This window comes from Ovis canadensis, chromosome 3, assembly GCF_042477335.2.
Source record: "Ovis canadensis isolate MfBH-ARS-UI-01 breed Bighorn chromosome 3, ARS-UI_OviCan_v2, whole genome shotgun sequence".
Taxonomy (NCBI): Eukaryota; Metazoa; Chordata; class Mammalia; order Artiodactyla; family Bovidae; genus Ovis; species Ovis canadensis.
The window spans coordinates 169476522-169499701 of NC_091247.1; the positions used below are offsets into that span (position 1 = coordinate 169476522).

At 44.4% G+C, this 23180-nt stretch overlaps 2 protein-coding genes and 1 long non-coding RNA gene across 3 annotated transcripts in view; 2 read left to right on the top strand and 1 right to left on the bottom strand.

Annotated features, from left to right (window-relative positions):
* The window catches only part of LOC138437552 (uncharacterized), a 93242-nt gene that overhangs the window by 36564 nt on the left and 33498 nt on the right, over nucleotides 1-23180 (top strand). The window lies entirely within an intron of this gene.
* On the top strand, nucleotides 1842-2780 carry LOC138438247 (olfactory receptor 10P22-like). The gene has a single exon (XM_069586422.1). It carries the CDS (start codon nucleotides 1842-1844, stop codon nucleotides 2778-2780), a length of 939 nt encoding a protein of 312 aa, XP_069442523.1.
* Nucleotides 15639-16577, bottom strand: LOC138438248 (olfactory receptor 10P1-like). The gene has a single exon (XM_069586423.1). It carries the CDS (start codon nucleotides 16575-16577, stop codon nucleotides 15639-15641), a length of 939 nt encoding a protein of 312 aa, XP_069442524.1.

Below are 23180 nucleotides of genomic sequence, written 5' to 3' on the forward strand. Positions count from 1 at the left end.
TTTTTTTTTCTTTAAGCCCAGAGTTAAAGATTACACAACAACTCAGTTTAAAGTCTGTACTAAGTATTACGTAACAATGTATCCTGCTGGAGGACATGTTTCTCTTTCTTGAGAACCTTCTGACTAATCCTGTTACCTTAAAATGTATATTGTGGGGGTGGGTCTGGTAAGACCTTTACAACCTTGAGACATTCTTCTGATTTACTGTAATAAGCAATTGAAAAATTATATAGCTCTCTTGCTAAGACTAGAGGGGCACTCTCTGTCCCCTTTCTGATGTCTGTCAGAAGCTTTCTCTGTCTCTTTTTACACTTTAATAAAACTCTGCTGCGCAAAACTCTTGAGTGATCAAGTCTGGTCCCTGGTCCTGAAGCTAAATCTTCTTTGGAGATCACCAATCTGACATTGTTCACTGTGAGCTATCACCATGGAGGAGATCACAACCCAGTCCAGAAAGTACCCCGGACAGAGCAGCCTGGAAGTCCATAGTCCATGGAGGTATAAAAGTCAGTCACGACCGAATAACTGAGCGCACACACAGACACACAGACACACAGACACACACATATAACTAAACAGGAGATGAACCAGTGGCAAAGAAAGCTTCTTTCTTGGTTGTGTGATACATATCTTTCCAAGGACTGGAATTTCTCTCTGGTCCTTACTCTTTGAGCCATTAGGGTTTGAGGCATCCTCTCTAGTCACTTGTGTTACCCCCCTCCCCCGCTGTTGGTGACATTATTCCAGCTGAGATCTGTTTCCTCTTTCTAACTTCTTCCTCAGTAGCTGGGGAGCAAGTTGATGCCTGGGGTGGGTTGGGAAGTTCAAGCAGAAGTCAGACCTGTTACTATTTTAGCAGTTTCTTGTCTTTGAATGATTAGCACTGTCTTACAGAAGGATCTTGAGAAAGTGCTGTCCCTGGTTTCTAGGCACTGGAAAGAGGAAGCATAGGGGCTCATTGTGGCAGTGGCAGAGGGCAGCCCCTGGGGCAGTGAGCTGGGCAGTTCAGCAGGTAGAGCCTGGCTGGGGAGCTGGAACACAAGATTTCTGAACTCGGCTTCATTCAGGCCTGGCTGAGGGACCCTGGATACAACCCAGACTCCTTTGCCTTGTGGCATCTGTTTTGTCCTTGGGGTGTGGACTCCAGCCCCCAGGCCTGACTGCAGGGAATTAGAGAGGCTTAGCTGCTGCTCCCTTGTTCCCCGTCATCAGACAGGTCCCTTTCCCCCTCTTCAGCCTCCCCTGATAGTTTCCATCCCCACCTCTCCTCTGGGAATCAGGCTCTGGGGGACTGAGCTTCCCTCCTGGGCTGCAGGGAGGGCCGACCTGGGGCCATGCGGACTCAGGAGCTGGTAAAAGCCCCACCTGCCTTCTCTCTGAAGCCTTGATCCTGTGTCTTGTCTTTCTCTCTCCCGCTCTTGCTCTCACTCCAGCCCTGCCTCCTGCTGGATCCATTTTTCTCCCCGTCTCCTTCTGCCAGCTTTATTTACTCTGTCTATGCACCCTGCTTTCTGCCCATATCCTCTACTCCTTTCCCAAGAGGGAGATGTTCTCTCTGTCCCATCTCTTTGCTTCCAGAACCCAGAACTTGGTGAGTGGAGCCAATCCTCTGTGTCTTTCCAGTTCCAGCCTCAAGGAGGGACTGCCATCACCCTCAACTCCCCTGGTTTCTGTCCTTCTGTCCTGAGGGGCAATGTCAGCCGCCCAGGTGCTGATATATCCACTCCTGACCCCTGGGAGGGTCTTGTGGACCTGTCCACATGCCTTCCCTGCTGCAGCTGGGGCCTCTGTCGTTGCCGGGCTGCCCCCTTCACCCCCCCTTCCAGTCTGGCCTTGGGGACATGAGAGGTGGCAATGGCACAGCAGTGACTGAGTTTGTTTTGCTGGGCTTCTCAGGTTACGGTTCCCTCCGGGGCCCTCTGTTCTGGGGGGTGCTTTTGGTCTACTTGGTCACCCTGCTGGGCAACTCGCTGATCATCCTCCTCACCCTGGCTGACGCTGCCCTGCACTCGCCCATGTACTTCTTCCTGCGCCACTTCTCCGGGTTGGAGATGCTCTACACCACTACTGTGGTCCCCAGGATGCTGGCCGACCTCCTCTCCTCCTGCCCCACCATCCTGCCAGCCAGCTGCTTTACCCAGCTGTATTTCTTCTCACTGTTTGGCATCGCTGAATGTGGCCTGCTCACTGCCATGGCCTATGACCGCTATGCTGCCATCTGCCGGCCGCTACATTATAGCACCCTGATGAACCCGGGAGCCTGTGTGTGCCTGGTGGGTGCCTGCTATCTCATGGGCGTCATCACTGGCACCACTCACTCCATCCTCATCTTCACTTTGCCCTTCCACGGTACCAACACCATCCACCACTTCCTGTGTGACATCCTGCCTGTGCTGAGACTGGCCAGCGCTAGCACCTTCTGGGGTGAAGTGGGCAATCTTGCCATCACCATAGCCTTTATCCTGACACCCTTCTCACTGATCATAGTGTCCTATGCCTGTATTCTTGTCACCATCCTTGGGGTTGCGACATCTCAGGGACGTCGAAGAGTCTTCTCTACCTGTTCCTCCCACCTATTTGTGGTCATGCTCTTTTTTGGGACAGGAACCATTGCCTACATGAGGCTGGGGGCAGGCTCCTCCCAGGCCGAGGACCAGATCCTCGCCCTCTTCTACACGGTTGTCACTCCCATGTTCAACCCTTTCGTCTACACTCTGAGGAACAAGGAGGTCACAGGGGCAATGAGGCGGCTTGTGAAGAAATATCTCTGGAGTCCTTGACTCCCTCTCATTTTTGGAGGCCCTGATCCTTGGAGGCTTTCAAGGAAGAGTGAGAAAGAAGCCCCAGCTCTGAGTGGTGTGTCGGGGTCCCTAGCCTGCCCAGTTCGAGTGCACTGTTGCTCAGAGCTTGGCTTCTGCAGCCTGCTCTTTTGGCCCTAATCTGACTTGTTCTTAGGTACAAAACTGGAAAGACATGCATTGGGTGGAGGCTGGAATCCATGGGGTTGCTAAGAGGAGTGAAGGTGACTGTGCCCATCTCATGCCATGTTTGAGCACTTCTGGTCTTTCCTGAGGCTTAGGGCCCCTTCCTGGAGCTACAATATCTGGAGACAGTGCTTTTCTTCCTCCCAGACTCCTCACTGCAAACCTTTCTCTTTCTTGTCAGTTGCCTCTGCTTCTACATGAACGCCTTTACTCGAGGTGGGAGACCTGACTTGGGTGGAAACAGGGCAGAGAATAGTTTTAATTTTTTTGTTATAAAGAAAGCTGATCGCCGAAGAATTGAATCTTTTGAACTGTGATGTTGGAGAAGACTCTTGAGAGTCCCTTGGAATGCAAGGAGATCAAACCAGTCCATCCTAAAGGAGATCAGTCCTGGGTGTTCATTGGAAGGACTGAAGTTGAAGCTGAAACTCCAATACTTTGGCCACCTGATGAGAAGAGCTGACTCATTTGAAAAGACCCTGATGCTGGGAAAAACTGAAGGCGAGAGGAGAAGGGGACGACAGAGGATGAGATGGTTGGATGGCATCACCGACTCAGTGGACATGAGTTTGAGTAAATCCAGGAGTTAGTGATGGACAGGGAGGCCTGGCGTGCTGCAATCCATGGGGTTGCTAAGAGCCAGACACAACTGAGCGACTGAACTGAACTGAACTTATTGCTGAATAGATGTCATTATACTTGCGTACTTTTATATTCTTCTGATCATAAACTTCTAGAAATAAAATTGCTAAGTCATAGTATAGGCACATTTTTTGAGTTTTCAGAACTTATTGCCAAATGCCCTCTAAGAGAGTTTTTGTTGTTTTATGGTCCAGTTGAGAGCAGTCGAATTTCTAGGGCAAGGAAATGGACTAAGAGTCGGGATGGAGCTAAATAATACACATGATTCTCAAATACACCAAATCTGGTTACTTGTATTTTTAACACCTTAAACTAGTATGACACATCTGTCAGAATTAGTGAACCAATACTAGGAACTAAGGTTGACACTTCATTCAGATTTCTTTAGTTTTTGCCTAATGTACAAAATGTAGCTCTTCCAAGATACATTTAGCTGTTTTGTCTCAGTTTCTGAGAGGTTCCTTGTCTTGGATGACAATTTCATCCAATCTGTTCTGAGCATGCAGTTCAAGAGTCACTTGTTGTTTAGTGGTGAGGTGTTCAGTATACATTTTTGCCTATAAGGAGCCTGAGAACTATTTTGTGATAATTATTTGCTCCAAAGGGCAAGACTTGGTTCTCAAATGTGGGTTTGTCTCTTGGACTTAGCACAGAGTCCACTGCCACTGCCGTGGAGCTTCTTAGAGTCTGCTGAGTAGTTCAGAAGGTCCAAAGGGCAGAACTGTGGCCTGGACCAGCTAGAGAGCCTTTTCATGCTCTGATTGTAAGATATCTGCTAAGTAGTTTGAAGCAGCACATCCATATGAACTATATGTTGTTTCCCCAGTCCGAGATCCTCAGGAGGTCTTTTTCTTACTGTAGAGAGAAAAACGTAAGGCAGCTTGTCCTTAATATTTGAGGAGATGTCTTGACATTCCCACAATGGGTTCCCTGGTGGCTCAGATAGTAAAGAATCAGGAAGACCTGGGTTCAGTCCCTGGGTTGGGAAGATCTCCTGAAGGAAGAAATGGCAACCCACCCCAGTATCCTTGCCCGAAGAAGCCCCATGGACAGAGGAGACTGGTGGGCTATGCTCCTTGGGCTCACAAAGAGTTGGATACGACCAAGCGACTAACACTGACATCCCCAGACAATCTTCACTAAGTGACACGTCTCTGCATTTGATGGGACTTATCTCCTGCCCTCTGGTGTGAATGTATATCTACCATGCCTACCGTTTGCTTCTTTCCAGGTGCTGTCAGCATAGTCTCATGAATATGACGGGTCATGTGGTGTCCTATAGCTTGGTGGGATGAGCAAGACGCCTGGGAATTAAGTGATGGCACACTGCTAGAGTTGGTGTAACTCTGAGGCAAGACAAGAAAGGTGAATTTCTATCCTTGCCCAGAGAAAACATACTGAATCTGGACCGAACCAGTGCCAGGGCAGCGAAAACACGGAATCCTAACCACTGGACTGCCAGAGAGCTCCCCTCCTTGTCTGTTCCCATCTTCCTACTTTCTCTAAACTCACATTATCAGAGGGAGAATTAATCCTGTACAGAGTAAAAATATGGGCTCTAGTGTTGAAAGCTCAAGTGTGTTATTCTCTAGCTGTGTTACCTAGGGAAAGCTGTTCAACATCTCTGAGTTTTGTTTCCTCATCTTGTGCAATTGGTATAACAACAGTGTCTACTTAGAGGAAGATACACTGTGAAGCTTAAACTTGGAGGGAGATTTACTGTGATGCTTACCATCCACTTGCATAGACTCCTTAAAAGGGCCAGAAAATTCTAGCAATTGTGTTCCTCTGGTCATATATTTTTACAAAAATTACATAGTGATATATTTTAACTGCAATCTGTTGTAACTTCTTCTTCTTCTTCTTTTTTTTAAAAAATATTTATTTATTTGGCTGTGCCCAGTCTTAGTTGCAGCATGGAGGATCTAGTTCCCTGACCAGAGATTGAACCCGGGTCCCCTGCATTGGAAGCACAGAGTCTTAGCCATTGGACCACCAGGAAAGTTCTGTAACTTCTTCTTTTTTTTAAAAATTTAATTTTATTTAATCTGTTGTGACTTCTGTCTCTCTCCTCTATGACTTCCTCAGCCCAGTTTCCCCTTGTGATGTGTACTGTTGAAATGTCGATGGATAATTTTAGATCTAAGGCAAAGTTGGGTTGGGGGTAGATTGAGTTTGGTAGGATGATAGTGTTTGGATCTATGTTGTTCACAGTTGCTTTTGAGTATAGTTAAGTTATTGGTAGTTGTCCTGATGCAGGAATGACTTCCAGGAATGTGCCTTCTATCCATAGTGCCATAGCACTCAGCATTTCAACCCAGAGTAAAGTACCAGATGTTGTGTTATGGTGAGAATGTGTCTGAATGTGCCTGGCACTGAAAATATACAGGAAATGGAGGAGAAAAAAGATTAGAAATATATGGATAGAGGAGTTAGCATATGGCAAAAAACACTCAAGTCATAACATGTGTAATGTTCTAAGCAGGATTTGATTTTCATCCTCTAGGTGAAAAAAGTTCTCCTCTATCAGAAATGCATTTGATAATGCAGGAACATATATAGTTATAAACCCACCATTTATTAAAAAAATAGGAATGGGGGATTTGATTCAATTCAAATATTTCATTTTTTTTAAACAGGAAAACTTAGCTCTTCATTATAATTGTTGTATAATATTTCAATTACATGAGTAGATTAATTTATTCCATTTCTCTAGTGGAAAGATCCTTGATCTTTTCCTACTTTCCCCCCACTTATAAACAGCAATGCAATTAATTTCCTTATTCTAGTTTCTACAAAAGATACTTAGCTTTCAGTTCAGTCAGTTTAGTCGCTTAGTGTGTCCGACTCTTTGCGACCCCATGAATCGCAGCACGCCAGGCCTCCCTGTCCATCACCAACTCCCGGAGTTCACTCAAACTCATGTCCATGGAGTTGCCATCCAGCCATCTCATCCTCTGTCGTCCGCTTCTTCTCCTGCCCCCAATTCCTCCCAGCATCAGGGTCTTTTCCAATGAGTCAACAATTCGCATGAGGTGGCCAAAGTATTGGAGTTTCAGCTTTAGCATCATTCCTTCCAATGAACACCCAGGACTGATCTCCTTTAGAATGGGCTGGTTGGATCTCCTTGCAGTCCAAGGGACTCTCAAGAGTCTTCTCCAACACCACAGTTCAAAAGCATCAATTCTTTGGCGCTCAGCCTTCTCCACAGTCCAGCTCTCACATCCCTACATGACCACAGGAAAAACCATAGCCTTAACTAGACGGACCTTTGTTGGCAAAGTAATGTCTCTGTTTTTGAATATGCTATCTAGGTAGGTCATAACTTTCCGTCCAAAGAGTAAGCATCTTTTAATTTCATGGCTGCAGTCACCACCTGCAGTGATTTTGGGACTTAGCTTTACTAGTTATTAAGTTGCTTTTCCAAAAGTTATGTCAGTGTTACTCACACTGGCAACATTTTCTCATTCTGTTGGTGTAAAGCGGATTCTATTCATTTTGCATATCATTGATTTCTTTTTTTTAACATTTTATTTTGTTTTATTATTATTATTATTATTATTTTTACTTTACAATATTGTATTGGTTTTGCCATACATCAACATGCATCTGCTACAGGTATACAGGTGTTCCCCATCCTGAACCCCCCTCCCTCCTACCTCCCTGTACCATCCCTCTGGGTCGTCTCAGTGCACCAGCCCCAAGCATCAAGTATCCTGCATCGAACCTGGACTGTTGATTCGTTTCTTACATGATATTATACATGTTTCAATGCCATTCTCCCAAATCATCTCACCCTCTTCCTCTCCCACAGAGTCCAAAAGACTGCTCTATACACCTGTGTCTCTTTTGCTATCTCACATACAGGGTTATCGTTACCATCTTTCTAAATTCCATATATATGTGTTAGTATACTGTATTGGTGCTTTTCTTTCTGGCTTACTTTACTCTGTATAATCGGCTCCGGGTTCATCCACCTCATGAGAACTGATTCAAATGTATTCTTTTTAATGGCTGAGTAATACTCCATTGTGTATATGTACCACAGCTCCCTTATCCATTCATCTGCTGATGGACATCTAGGTTGCTTCCATGTCCTGGCTATTATAAACAGTGCTATGATGAACATTGGGGAACACGTGTCTCTTTCAATTCTGGTTTCCTCGGTGTGTATGCCCAGCAGTGGGATTGCTGGGTCATAAGGCAGTTTTATTTTGAGTTTTTTAAGGAATCTCCACACTGTTCTCCATAGTGGCTGTACTAGATTGCATTCCCACCAACAGTGTAAGAGGGTTCCTTTTTCTCCACACCCTCTCCAGCATTTATTGCTTGTAGACTTTTGGGTAGCAGCCATTCTGACTGGTGTGAAATGGTACCTCATTGTGGTTTTGATTTGCATTTCTCTGATAATGAGTGATGTTGAGCATCTTTTCATGTGTTTGTTAGCCATCTGTATGTCTTCTTTGGAGAAATGTCTATTTAGTTCCTTGGCCCATTTTCTGATTGGGTCGTTTATTTTTCTGGAATTGAGCTATAGGAGTTGCTTGTATGTTTTTGAGATTAGTTGTTTGTCAGTTGCTTGATTTGCTATTATTTTCTCCCATTCAGAAGGCTGTCTTTTCACCTTGCTTATAGTTTCCTTTGTTGTGCAGAAGCTTTCAAGTTTAATTAGGTCCCATTTGTTTATTTTTGCTTTTATTTCCAATATTCTGGGAGGTGGGGGGCGGTCAAAGAGGATCCTGCTGTGATGTATGCTGGAGAGTGTTTTGCCTATGCTCTCTTCTAGGAGTTTTATAGTTTCTGGTCTTACGTTTAGATCTTTAATCCATTTTGAGTTTATTTTTGTGTATGGTGTTAGAAAGTGTTCTAGTTTCATTTTTTTACAAGTGGTTGACCAGTTTTTCCAGCACCACTTGTCATTGACTTCTAGTAAGGTTGATCACCTTTTTATTGATTATCCATTGGTATATTCACTCTCTGTTGCTGCTGGTGCTAAGTTGTTTTAGTCGTGTACGACTCTTAGTGACCCCATGGACTGCAGCCTACCAGGCTCCTCTGCCCATGGAATTTTCCAGGCAAGAGTACTGGAGTGGGTTGCCATTGCCTTCTCTGCAAATATTTCATTTTAATTGAAATTTGAAGACATGTTTTGAGTGTTTCAAAGAAAAAGTAGGAAATCAAAACCCTTTCATTGATTTGAATGTAAATATTTATAAAGGAAGTGAGAGCAAACCTAGATAAAAATAATAATAATAAAAATATTTGTATTACATAAATATGGATAAAGATGAATGGTGAAATTATTCTTATATGAGAAGTAAATTACAATAGAAATTTCAAATTGTATTATAATAAAAACAGTCATTCATTATGAGGAACAGATAGATTCAGCATGAAGTATAGGCTCTTGGGGGCTTCCCTTGTGGCTCAGCTGGTAAAGAATTCGCCTGCAATGCAGGAGACTTGGGTTCAATCCCTGGGTTGGGAAGTCTTAACCACTGGCAATACTGCTATTGCCAAGTCACTTCAGTCCTGTCCGACTCTGTGCGACCCCATAGATGGCAGCCCACCGGGCTCCCCCGTCCCTGGGATTCTCCAGGCAAGAATACTGGAGTGGGTCGCCATTTCCTTCTTCAATGCGTTAAAGTGAAAAGTGAAAGTGAAGTCGCTCAGTCTTGCCCGACTCTTTGCGACCCCATGAACTGCAGCCCACCAGGCTCCACTGTCCATGGGATTTTCCAGGCAAGAGTACTGGAGTGGGGTGCCATCGCCTTCTCTGAACCACTGGCAATAGATAACTTCAATACCACCCAGTTAATGAAGAGGAGTAAGTCACATAAACACATTGGGAAAAGATTTAGATTTCTTGCTGATTAGAAATAAAATACTGACATCAAAGAAGAAAATGTTGGTGTGCTTAAAAGTATGATTGGATATGAAATTCTTTTTCATTATCAATAAGAATTTTCAAGATTACCCTTGTAAATAAAAGAAAAGAGTTAGTAAATATAAACATATATTTACGTATAATTTCAACTATTGCAACATTTTGAATGACTTTGAAAAATGTTTTACATTTTTTTATCATCCACTTCTGTGAGCTGTTTTTGTTTAGCTCTTCTCTAAATTTTTGGTAGAATTCAGCTGTGAAGCCATGTAGTCCTGGGCTTTTGCTTGCTGGAAGATTTCGGGTTACATTTCAGTTTCCATGCTTGTGATGGGTCTGTTAAGATTTTCTATTTCTTCCTGGTGCAGTTTTGGAAAGTTGTACTTTTCTAAGAATTTGTCCATTTCTTCCAAGTTGTCCATTTTATTGGCATATAGTTGCTGATAGTAGTCTCTTATGATCCTTCGTATTTCTGTGTTATCTGTTGTGATCTCTCCATTTTCATTTCTAATTTTGTTGACTTGGTTCTTCTCCCTTTGTTTCTTGATGAGTCTGGCTAATGGTTTGTCAATTGTATTTATCTTCTCAAAGAACCAGCCTTTGGCTTTGTTGATTTTTGCTCTGGTCTCTTTTGTTTCTTTTGCATTTATTTCTGCCCTAATTTTTAAGATTTCTTTCCTTGTACTAACCCTGGGGTTCTTCATTTCTTCCTTTTCTGGTTGCTTTAGGTGTAGAGTTAGGTTATTTATTTGACTTTTTTCCTGTTTCTTGAGGTAAGCCTATATTGCTATGAACCTTCCCCTTAGCACTGCTTTTACAGTGTCCCATGAGGGCTGAAGAATTGATGCTTTTGAACTGTGGTATTGGAGAAGACTCTTGAGAGTCCCTTGGACTGCAAGAAGATCCAACCAGTCCATTCTGAAGGAGATCAGCTCTGGGATGTCTTTGGAAGGAATGATGCTAAAGCTGAAACTCCAGTATTTTGGCCACCTCATGCGAAGAGTTGACTCACTGGAAAAGACTTTGATGCTGGGAGGGATTGGGGGCAGGAGGAGAAGGGGACAACAGAGGATGAGATGGCTGGATGGCATCACTGACTCGATGGACTTGAATCTGAGTGAACTCCGGGAGTTGGTGATGGACAGAGAGGCCTGGCGTGCTGCTATTCATGGGGTTGCAAAGAGTCGGACACGACTGAGCGACTGAACTGAACTGAACTGAACTGATAGGTTTTGGATTGTTGTGTTTTCATTTTCACTTGTTTCTATGCATATTTTGATTTCTTTTTTGATTTCTTCTGTGATTTGTTGGTTATTCAGCAGCGTGTTGTTCAGCCTCCATATTTTGGGATTTTTAATAGTTTTTCTCCTGTAATTGCGATCTAATCTTACTGCATTGTGGTCAGAAAAGATGCTTGGAATGATTTCAATTTTTTTGAATTTACCAAGGCTAGATTTATGGCCCAGAATGTGATCTATCTTCGAGAAGTTTCCGTGTGAAGTTGAGAAAAAGGTGAAATTCATTGTTTTGGGGTGAAATGTCCTTTAGACATTCAATTAGGTCTAACTGGTCTATGGTATCATTTAAAGTTTGTGTTTCCTTGTTAATTTTCTGTTTAGTTGATCTGTCCATAGATGTGAGGGGGGTATTAAAGTCCCCTACTATTATTGTGTTACTGTTAATTTCCCCTTTCATACTTGTTAGCATTTGTCTTACATATTGTGGTGCTCCTATGTTGGGTGCATATATATTTATAATTGTTGTATCTTCTTCTTGGATTGATCCTTTGATCATTATGTGGTGTCCTTCTTTGTCTCTTTTTACAACCTTTGTTTTAAAGTCTATTTTATCTGATATGAGTATTGCTACTCCTGCTTTCTTTTGGTCTCTATTTGCATGGAATATCTTTTTCCAGCCCTTCACTTTCAGTCTGTATGTGTCCCTTGTTTTGAGGTGGGTCTCTTGTAGGCAGCATATATAGGGGTCTTGTTTTTGTATCCATTCAGCCAGTCTTTGTCTTTTGGTTGGGGCATTCAACCCATTTACATTTAAGGTAATTATTGATAGGTATGATCCCTTTGCCATTTACTTTGTTTTTTTGGGTTCGAGTTTATACACCCTTTCTGTGTTTCCTGTCTAGAGAAGATCCTTTAGCATTTGTTGGAGAGCTGGTTTGGTGGTGCTGAATTCTCTCAGCTTTTGCTTGTTTGTAAAGCTTTTGATTTCTCCTTCATGATTAATGTGTGTCTTGGGGTGTTTCGCCTTGGGTTTATCCTGTTAGGGACTCTCTGTGTTTCTTGGACTTGGGTGACTATTTCCTTACCCGTTTTAGGGAAGTTTTCAATTATTATCTCCTCAAGTATTTTCTCATGGTCTTTCTTTTTGTCTTCTTCTGGGACTCCTATGATTCGAATGTTGGGGGCATTTAACATTGTCCCAGAGGTCTCTGAGGTTGTCCTCATTTAATTCTTTTTTCTTCTCTGCTTCATTTATTTCTACCATTCTACCCTCTACCTCACTTATCCTATCTTCTGCCTCCATTATTCTACTGTTGGCTCCCTCCAGAATGTTTTTGATCTCATTTATTGCATTATTCATTATATACTGATTCTTTTTTTTAATTTCTTCTAGGTCCTTGTTAAACATATCTCGCATCTTCTCAATCCTTGTCTCCAGGCTATTTATCTGTAACTGCTGCAACCCATGCAGCATCTCAAAGGGATTAGGCTTCCTGGCAGAAAGGGTTGACATTAAAACAGAGAAATCGCGAACTTACCTTCTCTCCCAGACTCACTCTCAAAGAATGAGTTATGAGGGCAAGGCAGAATGGGAAGGAATACTGCCTATGGGGAAGAATACTGAACATCTTCTAGGTTGTTCTGGATCTTATTCTTACAGTAGCCTCAAGACTTCTCCATCTAGGTTACATTTTTCCCTTCCATTGCAGCAGTTTGTTCAGGTCAACTGGATCACTCTCTCCTGCGGCCTGGCTTCCAGTGGTGGCAACACCTAGTGATGCTCCTGCCAGAAGTTTTTGTTTAATCCCACATTGCAGGCAGATTCTTTACCAGTTGGGCCACAGGGAAGCCCAAGAATCTTGGAGTGGGTAGCCTATCCCTTCTCCAGGGGATCTTCCTGACCCAAGAATTGAACTGGGGTCTCCTACATTGCAGGCAGATTCTTTACCAACTGAGCTATCAGGGAAGCCCATTTAATAGGCTACTGCTGTGAAAACCTTGAGGGCAAACTGGCTAATGTGTGAGGTTCAAAGACTAAGGACTTCCCTGGTGGTCCAGTGCTGGGGATATGGGTTTCATTCCTCATCTGGGAAGATCCCAGATGCTGCAACCTTCATGCCTACTCCCTGCAGCCAGTTCCTGCCTGTCCTGCTGCCCACTGTGGAGGAGGGACTAGTGGAGGAGGTGGGCTTCCCATGTGACCATGGAACATGGTGCACAGCCCAGCCCAAGGTGTGGCCCTCAGGGTAGAAGGGTGGGGAGTTTAAGGGGCTTCCTGAGAGTCCAGCTCTCCACAGTCGTCTAGATCTTCTGTCTGTTCCCTGCTGATGTGCCCTCTCCACAGAGGGTGTGCCAACAAGGCACATATGTTCAGTGTGCATGAAAAGTATGGTTGGACATGAAATTCTTTTTCATTATCAATGAGGATTTTTAAGGTTACCCTTGTAAATAAAAGAAAAGAAAGAGCTAGTAAATATAAATATATATTTAGGTATAATTTCAACTACTGCAAAATTTTGAATAACTTTGAAAAATGTTTTGCATTTTTTTATCATCCACTTCTGTGAGCAGTTTTCATTCATGATGAACATAGTTATTTTTTTTTTCAGGTTTAGCTTTTTATTTTTTAAATTTTAAAATCTTTAATTCTTACATGTGTTCCCAAACATGAACCCCCCTCCCACCTTCCTCCCCACAACATCTCTCTGGGTCATCCCCATGCACCAGCCCCAAGCATGCTGCACCCTGAGTCAGACATAGACTGGCGATTCAATTCTTACATGATAGTATACATGAACATAGTTATTTTAAGAAATTAATACTCTAAAGGCTTGATCAAGTGGTTAACTATAGTTCAACTAAAAATAAATAAAAAAATTTGATCAGGAGGTGTTTAGTCATTTTTCAAGCACAAAACCTAATATAAAAATTACTGAGATGACCCAGAGAGATGGTATGGGGAGGGAGGAGGGAGGGGGGTTCAGGATGGGGAACACGTGTATAACTGTGGCGGATTCATGTTGATGTATGGCAAAACCAATACAATATTGTAAAGTAATTAATCTCCAATTAAAATAAATAAATTTATATTAACAATAAAAACAAAATAAAGCAAAAAATTATGTTCACAGAAGCAAGCTCCTTATAAATGTTTAAATATTTTACTTGGAAGCCTTATGTAAAACCTGTATTTAAAAACTTCCATATTATTATATATTTTGTTTTCCCAATAATTATATAGTAAAAAGAGGGTGCATTGAATTTTTTTTCTATCAAGTCCTTTCTGTGTGCATGCTAAATTTCTTCAGTCCTGTCTGACTCCATGTGACCCTATGGAGTGCAGCCTGCCAGGCTCCTCTGTCCATGGGATTCTCCAGGCAAGAATATGGGAGTGGGTTGCCATGCCCTCCTCCAAGGGCAAGTCCTTTTTAGATGCCTCCAAATCCCCTTCAGTTTGCCCTGAAATATGAGCACTTTCTATGTGTGCCATGATGTGAGGAAGGTTGGAAACACTACATCAAGTCACTTATTCCAGGAAGCCTTCCAGAAACACCTCCGAAGAATAGATCAATCTTTAACCAGGAGTAACTCCCAAACATGAGCTGGTCAGTTGAGGAAACAATTGATGTTGTCATGAGAGACCAGATGCCACTTCTACAGCAGCAACTTGCTTCTTCAGCTGCAGAATTCTTTGCTGTTTTCAGAGAGAGGGGCTGCTCTCTGCCTTTTGTGGGTGCTGGAGCCTTGGTCAAAGTTAGGCAATGGTGCCTCCAGTTGGTGGAAACGGGTCATGTGCCTGGGTGGGGTTTAAGAACTATTCTCAGCTCTCAGAAGGAGGTAGTTTTTCTTCCTGCCAGACTTCTAAAGTGAAGGATTCTTCTAACAATGAAGGAGGGTCCAATGCTGGACAGCCACATTGACTGTTAAGTGCCCACTTTCCAATTCCCATCCAGCGTGGCCTCAGGGCTTCATATGGTCTGAGGGCATATGAAGGAGGTCTGGAATCAAGCTGACTGTACAGGTTGGGAGAAGAACAGGGGACAATGGGGAGATGCTCTTGACAGTTGGACATCTTATCATCAGTTAAGGATGATGTCAGAAATCAAGGATTGGGACAGGCAGGAAGGAACATTCATGTAGAATATTTCGAGGGGATAACAGTTCCCTCTCTTCTAAAAGGCATCCAGGGCATAAGATTGCAGTGTGTTTCTGGGAGAAAGGCGATGAAGGGCAAGGTAAACTCTATGGCCTCTAGGTGGGTCACTTAGTTGGATGTCACGTTCATAGACATGTGCCTTCATGACTGACATGGACCTCTGATGACTGGTGTAGCCATGACAATCGCCTTGTTCAGGGATCCAGAACAACCTAGAAGATGTTCAGTATTCTTCCCCAAAGGCAGTATTCCTTCCCATTCTGCCTTGCCCTCATAACTCATTCTTTGAGAGTGAGTCTGGGAGAGAAGGCAAGTTCGCGATTTCTCTCTATTTTAATGTCAACCCTTTCTGCCAGGAAGCCTAATCCCTTTGAGATGCTGCATGGGGCTTTTCAGGTGGTGCAGTGGTAAAGAACCCATCTGCTGATTAAGGAGACACAAAAGACGTGAATTGGATCCTTGGGTTGGGAAGATCTCCTGGAGGAGGAAATGGCAACCCACTATAGTATTCTTGACTGGAAAATTCCATGGACAGATGAGCCTGGCGGGCTACAGTCCATGGGGTTGCAAAGAGTCGGACATGACTGAGTGACTGAGTGTGACTGCACACACCCACACCCCCCCCCACCCCGCCCCCCGCCCAAGGTTTCTGGTCGGCTGGGTTTTAAATTGGCATCTGGGGGCTGGGAGGAGCAGCAGTGAGTGAGTGAACAGACAACCCCTGAGTCTTTTCAGGGTGAGGGGACCTGCCTCTTCACCACATGCCACAGGGCTCTTGTCACCTCCTTGTTCCGAAGGGTGTAGATGATGGGGTTCAGCATGGGTGTGATGACCGTGTAGAAGAGGCTGAGGATGCGGTCCATGGTGACAGAGGAGCCTGCCTGGGGCCGGATATAGGTGATGCTGGCCGTTCCAAAGAAGAGGAAGACCACGAGCAGGTGGGAAGTACAAGTGGAGAAGACCTTTCGGCGGCTCAGGGTGGAGGCCATTGCCAGGATGGTACTCAGGATGCGGGCATAAGAGGTGACAATCAGAGAGAAGGGGACCATGATGAAGACCACGGTGGCCATCATCACAGAGACCTCGCTCCTGTGCTTCCCAGCACTTGCCAATCTCAGTACTGGCAGAATGTCGCAGAGGAAGTGTGGGATGACTGGGCGCCTGGGGAAAGGCAGGGTGAAGATGAGGGAGGAATGGGTGGTGGCTGTGACGATGCCCATGAGCCAGGAGAGGCCCACCATGGTTATGCAGGCCCGCCAGCTCATAAGGGTGGAGTAGTGCAGGGGCTGGCAGATGGCAGCGTAGCGGTCATAGGCCATGGCTGTGAGCAGGCAGCACTCTGAGATGCCCAGGACAATGAAGACATACATCTGGGCTGCGCAGCCCCAGAAGGAGATGGCACGGGGGTGCGGAAAGACCAGGTCAGCCAGGGTCCTGGGCACGATGTTGGTGGTGTAGAGTAGCTCCACCAGGGAGAGGTGGCGCAGGAAGAAGTACATGGGAGAGTGTAGGGTGGGACTGACCCGTGTGAGGAGGATGATCAGAGAGTTACCCAGCAAGGTCACCAGGTAGACCAGCAATGCCCCCCAGAACAGGGGCCCTTGCAGGGCCCTGAGATCGGAGAATCCCAGAAGGAGGAATTCAGGCAGAGTCTGATTTTCTTTGGCCATAAATTCAGGCTGGAGCCTATGGCACAACCAAAAAAGAGATGTTAATATAGAAACAATTGGCCTTTATGTAATTTAGTACAGCACTTTTCATACAGTCCCTCTTGAATCAACTGAGAGAGTTAGGGTCTGCACTTTATGGATGATCCATCAGCCACTGCAGGAAGCATAAGAGATTAGGGGTTCAATGCCTGGTTTGGGAAGATTCCCTGGAGGAGGGCACAGCAACCCAGCTCAGCATTCTTGTCTGGAGAATCCCAGTGAAGAGGAGTCTGGCAAGCTATGGTTCATAGGGTCACAAAGAGTCAGACATGATTGAAGTGGGTTAGCATGCACATGGATCTCAGAGGGGTCAAATAATTTGTCGGAGGCTATATGGCCAGCATGGACTTGAATCTAGGCCTCCTGACTCCAGATTCCATGTGTTTCCCACTTTTCCCTGTGCTGTGGGTCCTGGGTATGGGGCCTGACCCCAGGTGTGCCCTGGGTCTTTCTTCAGAGTAGGGTTGGATCAGTTGCTATGTTCTAGTTCTCTTTGTATTCCTTGGACTGAAACCCCAGCCTGAAAGAAACTATGCAGCCCCCCAACAGTGGACTCAGTCAGGGACTGTCCCAGGCCTATGTCTAATGATCACCATGGTGGGCTGTGGATTTAGAATGTCAGGCAATGATGTGACTGTGTGTGTGGTAATATTGCCCCATTGTATCCTACTTTGGGATTCTGTAGGCTTCCCTGGTGCCTCAACAGTAGAGTCAATCTGCAGTGCAGGAGACGTAGGTTCAATCCCTGGGGCGGGAAGATCTGCTGGAGAAGGAAATGGCAACCCACTCTAGTAATTTTATCTGAGAAATCCCCATGGACAGAGGAGCCTGGCGGGCTACAATCCATAGGGTCACAAGAGTCGCACACTACCTAGCAACTAAACCACCACCACCACTGCCACCACCACTCACCACCTTGGGATACTGTAGAATCCTTTTCATAGATTGTCAGCTTCTGGCACTTGCTTTGTGAGGGGAGTGGGGCAACCACAGGCCATGTTGCATGTTGTACTTTGCTCTCCTCTTAGCTGGGCCCTGTGATCTTCCATCCCAGCTGTCCATACTCTGTTTTCCAGGCCTCAGTGCATTTCCATAGACAATGCCCCCTGCAGGAAATGTTTCTGTGCATTCTATTAAAATCCCATTAATCCTTCAAGCTCAACTCAAGCTCTCCCTGCCAATGGCAGCTTCTCTGCTCCTTCTGATCAGAAATAATTACTAATGGAATTTCAGGATTGAAAATGGCCTTAATACATGCATGTGTATGGCTGAGTCCCTTTGTTGTCCACCTGAAACTATCACAACATTATTAACTGACTGTACTCCAATATAAAATAAAAAGTAAAAAAAAAAGTGACCTTAAGGGTCATATTAGGGCTTCTTTCATAGCTCAGTTGGTAAAGAATCCACCTGCAATGCAGGAGACCCTGGTTTGATCCCTGGGTTGGAAAAATCCCCTGGAGAAAGGAAAGGCTACCCACTCCAGTATTCTGGCCTGGAGAATTCCATGGATTGTATAGTCCATGAAGTTGCAAAGAGTCAGACATGGCTGAGTGACTTTCACTTTCAAAGGTCATATATTTCAGCATGACAGTGCTCAGATATTATCTACCACATCTTAGAAGGATGCTGTGTAGTGTCTCTGAGCATCTGCAGTCATGGGGAACTCACCATCTATTTAGGTAGCCCCCTTTAGCACTGGCCTCGTCTGCCTGTAGGACAAGTCTTCATTCATTGGTCTTGGCTAAGTTCTCATATTTTGTAGAATGTCAAAGCCCCTTTTGTACCAGACAGCCTTCAAATATTTGAAGAAAGAGACATTACTTGTATCTCAGTTTCAGCACTTTTTAGAGAAGAGTCTCTACTGTAAGGTCCTACAGGGCAAGTTGGGGGAGTTTGTAGGGGGCTGTCTGTTTTCACAATTGCTAATGTTTTCACATTAGCTGGGGAACCAGTGCTGGATCCCCAACAGGCATTATGCTAAAAGACTTAATATTCATGAAACCCTTGCATAGTCACAATCACACTATGACATAGAAATCTTTATTTTCTCCATTTTACAGATGAGCACATGAAAGCTCAGAGTATCTTTCTCAAAGTCACACATCTAGTAACTGAGAGAATTTGGGCTCAAATCCTAGAGTTTGGAGTTCTGTCTAACTCCAGCTCCAGTGCTCTTGATCACTAAGTTATCAACTGTCTTAGAGGCTAATTTAATCACCAGAACAACTAGCATGGTACGCTGCACATGCCAAGTGTTCGGCTAAAGATTTATTAAATGAATAACACACTAATAAAGACACGGGGACTGATGAACAAAAAGGTTAAGGGATTTGCTTAAAGTTATGCAGCTAGTTGGACAAAGGAGGGAAACTGGCCCCAATTCTTTGAGAAGTCAGGGTTCCCAAGGTTTGCAAAGCTTGTATTACCCCTATTTACCCCACATGTGAAGATTAGCTAGTCATCTTCATCTTTAGGCAGGAGACTCTCTAAGTTCTGCCCATTGCTCAGACCCTTAACCTTCCCCCACCCTCATTTTGTTCACTCACCGTATTTTTAGCTTTAAGTCATCTAGTCTGTAGCTGACACTTAGACATTGCTGCATGCTGTGCAGTATCTCAGTTGACTTAATAATAACTCTAGTGATAGTTGTTATTCTGTCACTGCAGATAAGGAACCAGAGCTCCAAGAGCTTCAATTACTTCTTCAAGATCACACCATAACAGAGTGGATGGTGGAACCAGAACTGTAACTTGGGACCTGAGGCTTCAACCACCATATATACTGTATCTCAGTGAGGTCAACAGCCTTACCCTATGCTTCTGGGAGATGACTCCATCTAGTCAGTTTGGACAAGAGTATCTGAGTCCCTTTTCCTCTTGACTCTGGTCAATAATCCTTCAGGTGATCAATCCACTTAAATAATTTATGGGCTAGCTAGTGCTGTTTTTAGATTTTAAAAATAATATCTTTGCAACTAAAATATTTAAGAAATATTTGGAGTAAAGTCATCCATGATTTTCCCACCTTGGTTGAGTTTCTTTCTCGTGTATTGCCCTCAAGTCTTTATCCCACTGCAAACCCATCTTATATGCTTTTAATCATAGTGTATATACTAATTTGTCTTTTCCCTTTCCTTTTCAATGCTTGCTAGAGCCATTTTGCCATGAGATCACATAACATTCTGAGGGATCCTTTTAAAAGCTCTTGTAGTAGTCCATTGAATTTCTCTACCAGCATTCAACAAATACTTCTCATATTTTTGCAACTCAAATTCTTCCATTTTCGGTGATGGTTTAGATAATGATGGAAATATTATATTCATGTATATCTCTTGTTGGTTCTGTTAACTTACTCCCTTGGGAGAAATTTCTGGGAGTGGGATAAGAGTGTGGACATTTTTACGGGTCTTGCCATGTACTATATAATTTTGGATTTCTTTTAACTGGACACAGGTGGCAATCCCAACCTCCCCTCCTTCCCTGAGTAAAGCTGGGATTCTCCTTCATCCTCACTAAGGCCTCTTCCTCCAGATTCACACTTCTTTGCCAGGCTGTGAACATCTCTTTGGCCTTCCTTGGTGGCTCAGCTTGGTAAAGAATCCACTTGCAATGTGGGAGACCTGGGTTTGATCCCTTGGTTGGGAAGATCTCCTGGAGAAGGGGATGGTTACCCACTCCAGTATTCTGGCCTGGAGAATTCCATGGACTGTATAGTCCATGGGGTCACGAAGAGTTGGACACGACTGCTGGACATGCACATCTCTTTACTCCCGGTCCCCTAGTGACATTTTGCCCTGAGATATCATCTGTGAGAAGTGTCTCCTGCAGCCTCCACTCTCCCCAGTTTTCCCTCAGCTCCTGTCATCTCTGTACCCACTCTGCCTTTGTTGTTTTCCTGCTTCAGCTTCTCTTAGCTCCATATATGCTGTCAGAGTTGGGATACTCATCAGAGACATACAGACCCTGAGGCCACAGTTATCGTTTTCAGTCTCCCACAGAGGGAGAGAGAGGACAAAGTGTCCTTCTGGGTCATAGAGAGGGGCTGCGGTTCTTTTTAAGATAAAATTTATCTTAAATTGTGGTTTAAAATCACACAACATGAAAATTTGCACCCTAACAATTTTTTTGTGTACAGTTCTTTGGTAGCATTAAATACATTTACCTTGCTGTGCAACACATCTCCAGAACTTTTTATTTTGCAAACCTAAAACTCTATGCCATAGTATTGACATATATACAATATCACGTATAAAATAGATAACTAGCAAGAAGCTGCTATATGATACAGGGAGCCCAGTCTGGCACTCTGTGACTACTTAGAGAGATGGAACAGAGAGATGGAGACTCAACAGGGAGGGGTTATATATATATGCATAATTGTGTATAGTATATGTATAATTATGACTTATTCATGCTGATGTATGGCAGAGACCACCACAATATTGTAAAGCAATTATCCTCCAATAAAAACTATAAAAGGAAATAAAAGAGACTGTATACCTGTGAAGCAACAGCATCTCATTTCCCCATTCCCATAACTCTTTTTAAGGCAGATGCCCACCCAATCCCTTGCCTCCATCACCCCTTCAATAAATCTTCATAAGACAGAAGACAGACAGATAAATTGGTCAGTTAGTTGATATATGGCTGGATCAACAGGTAAGTGTGGACCAACAGGTAACTGGCTAGATGGGCAGATGATGAGCAATGAATATGTGGCTGGCTGGCTGCGCTGCTGATCAGCTCAGAGAGCCCTGAATGTAGGAAGTGAGGCTCTTGAAGGGTGCCCTGGAATAGGCAGCAGTTCTGAGGGTTAGATTTGTCATCTTGGAGGCTGGGCTTCTGGAGTCTACTGGGGGATTTTGGAAATGGGGAAAATGGGGGAGGGGGCAGTTTTTTTTAAATATTTATTTTTATTTGGCTGCGATGGGTCTTAGCTGCAGTATGTGGGATCTAGTTCCTTGAGCAGGGATAGAACCTGGGCCCCTGCATTGGGAGCACAGAGTCTTAGCCACCGGACCACCAGAGAAGTCCTGAGGGCAGTCTTTATTGGCAGGGAAACCTTGGGAAGCACAGTCAAACAGTTCGTCCTTTTCGTTCAGGTTTTTTCTTTTTGCTTGAAGTGTTAATGGGAGTTCTGCATGGGGTAGTGTTTGTGCATTTGTGTGTGCATGTTGTTTCTGCTGGGGAGCATATGGAGGACAAAGGAGGACACATCCAGGTCCATCTGTGGGCTCTGAGATGAGGACCATCAGTAAGAACTTGAGAAGAATGTCCTAAGTTTTCATCAGACACTGACCGCAGTGTGGAGGCTATGAATGTCCACCTATTGTCATCTGTCATTGCACTGACCTGCACTCACTAGCCACTGCCTCAACCCCACCACTTAACCACACACAACCCATCCTATTAGGCACACTAAAAGCATGCATATCACATGATTGCACAATTATCACTTGGTATGACTCATCCCATAGCACAACTACTCACAGTACAAGTTCAAAGGTTTGCGTATTTTGAATATATACACTTGCCAGCTGTATTATTTGCAGCTTTATCTGATAGAAATTGTCCAGGGTTTCCTGTTTCCTTCTTGTCCCTTCTCCCAGTCTGGCCAAGCTGGTGACCTCTAAAACATATTTTTGCAATGAGTAGTAGAGATATGCAGAGAAAGCGATGGCACCCGACTCCAGTACTCTTGCCTGGAGAATCCCATGAATAGAGGAGCCTGGTAGGCTGCAGTCCATGGGGTCGCAAAGAGTCAGACACGACTGAGCGACTTCACTTTCACTTTTCACTTTCATGTATTGGAGAAGGAAATGGCAACCCCCTCCAGTGTTCTTGCCTGGAGAATCCCAGGGACAGGGGAGCCTGGTGGGCTGCCGTCTATGGGGTAGCACAGAGTCGAACACGACTGAAGCAACTTAGCAGTAGAGATATGGGAAACCTCCCTTGGCCTCTTTCCTCCCTGACCAGGTAGAGGTATTGGCTTCTAGCCCAGAGAGACTGCTCTTAAGGCCCTGAGCAAGTCCTGATCTATCTCCTGTTTCTCCTCCTTTTCTGTCCCTGGGCAGGGTCTTATCTTATTAGGGAAAGGTCCAAGGCTGCCCAGCACTGTGTGGGCCACTTACCTGGGGAGGTGGAAATGGCCACTCAGCTAGAGTGGCGCTGATGGGCACAGGCTTGGGTTCTGTTGTTCTCTTTCTCCTCTGTGAGACTTGACCTCTGTGGCTCCACATTTATTCTACTGCTGATGTTGTACCTCTACCCCTGGGGACCTGGGAGACTCTGACTCTTGGGGGCTCCTTGAGTAACTCTGAACTGATATAGTGTCATGGGCTGGTGCTTCTAAGTCTCCAATGATTGTTGCATCCTCTTTCCTCTCCTTAGCCTCATTTTTTTTTGGCCAAGCTATGTTCTCATTTTCCTCATACCTTGCTCCTCTCCCGGCTAACTTTGTTTCCTCACACACTGTAGGATTTCCTTGGTCGCAAATGACATGAGACTTGAGGGTCTCCCTCCATTATGTCTAGAATCTCATGATGGGCAATTCATTCCTCTG

Coding starts and splice junctions, on each gene's coding strand:
- LOC138438247 (XM_069586422.1), top strand. CDS start 1,842: ATGAGAGGTGGCAATGGCACAGCAGTGACTGAGTTTGTTTTGCTGGGC.
- LOC138438248 (XM_069586423.1), bottom strand. CDS start 16,577: ATGGCCAAAGAAAATCAGACTCTGCCTGAATTCCTCCTTCTGGGATTC.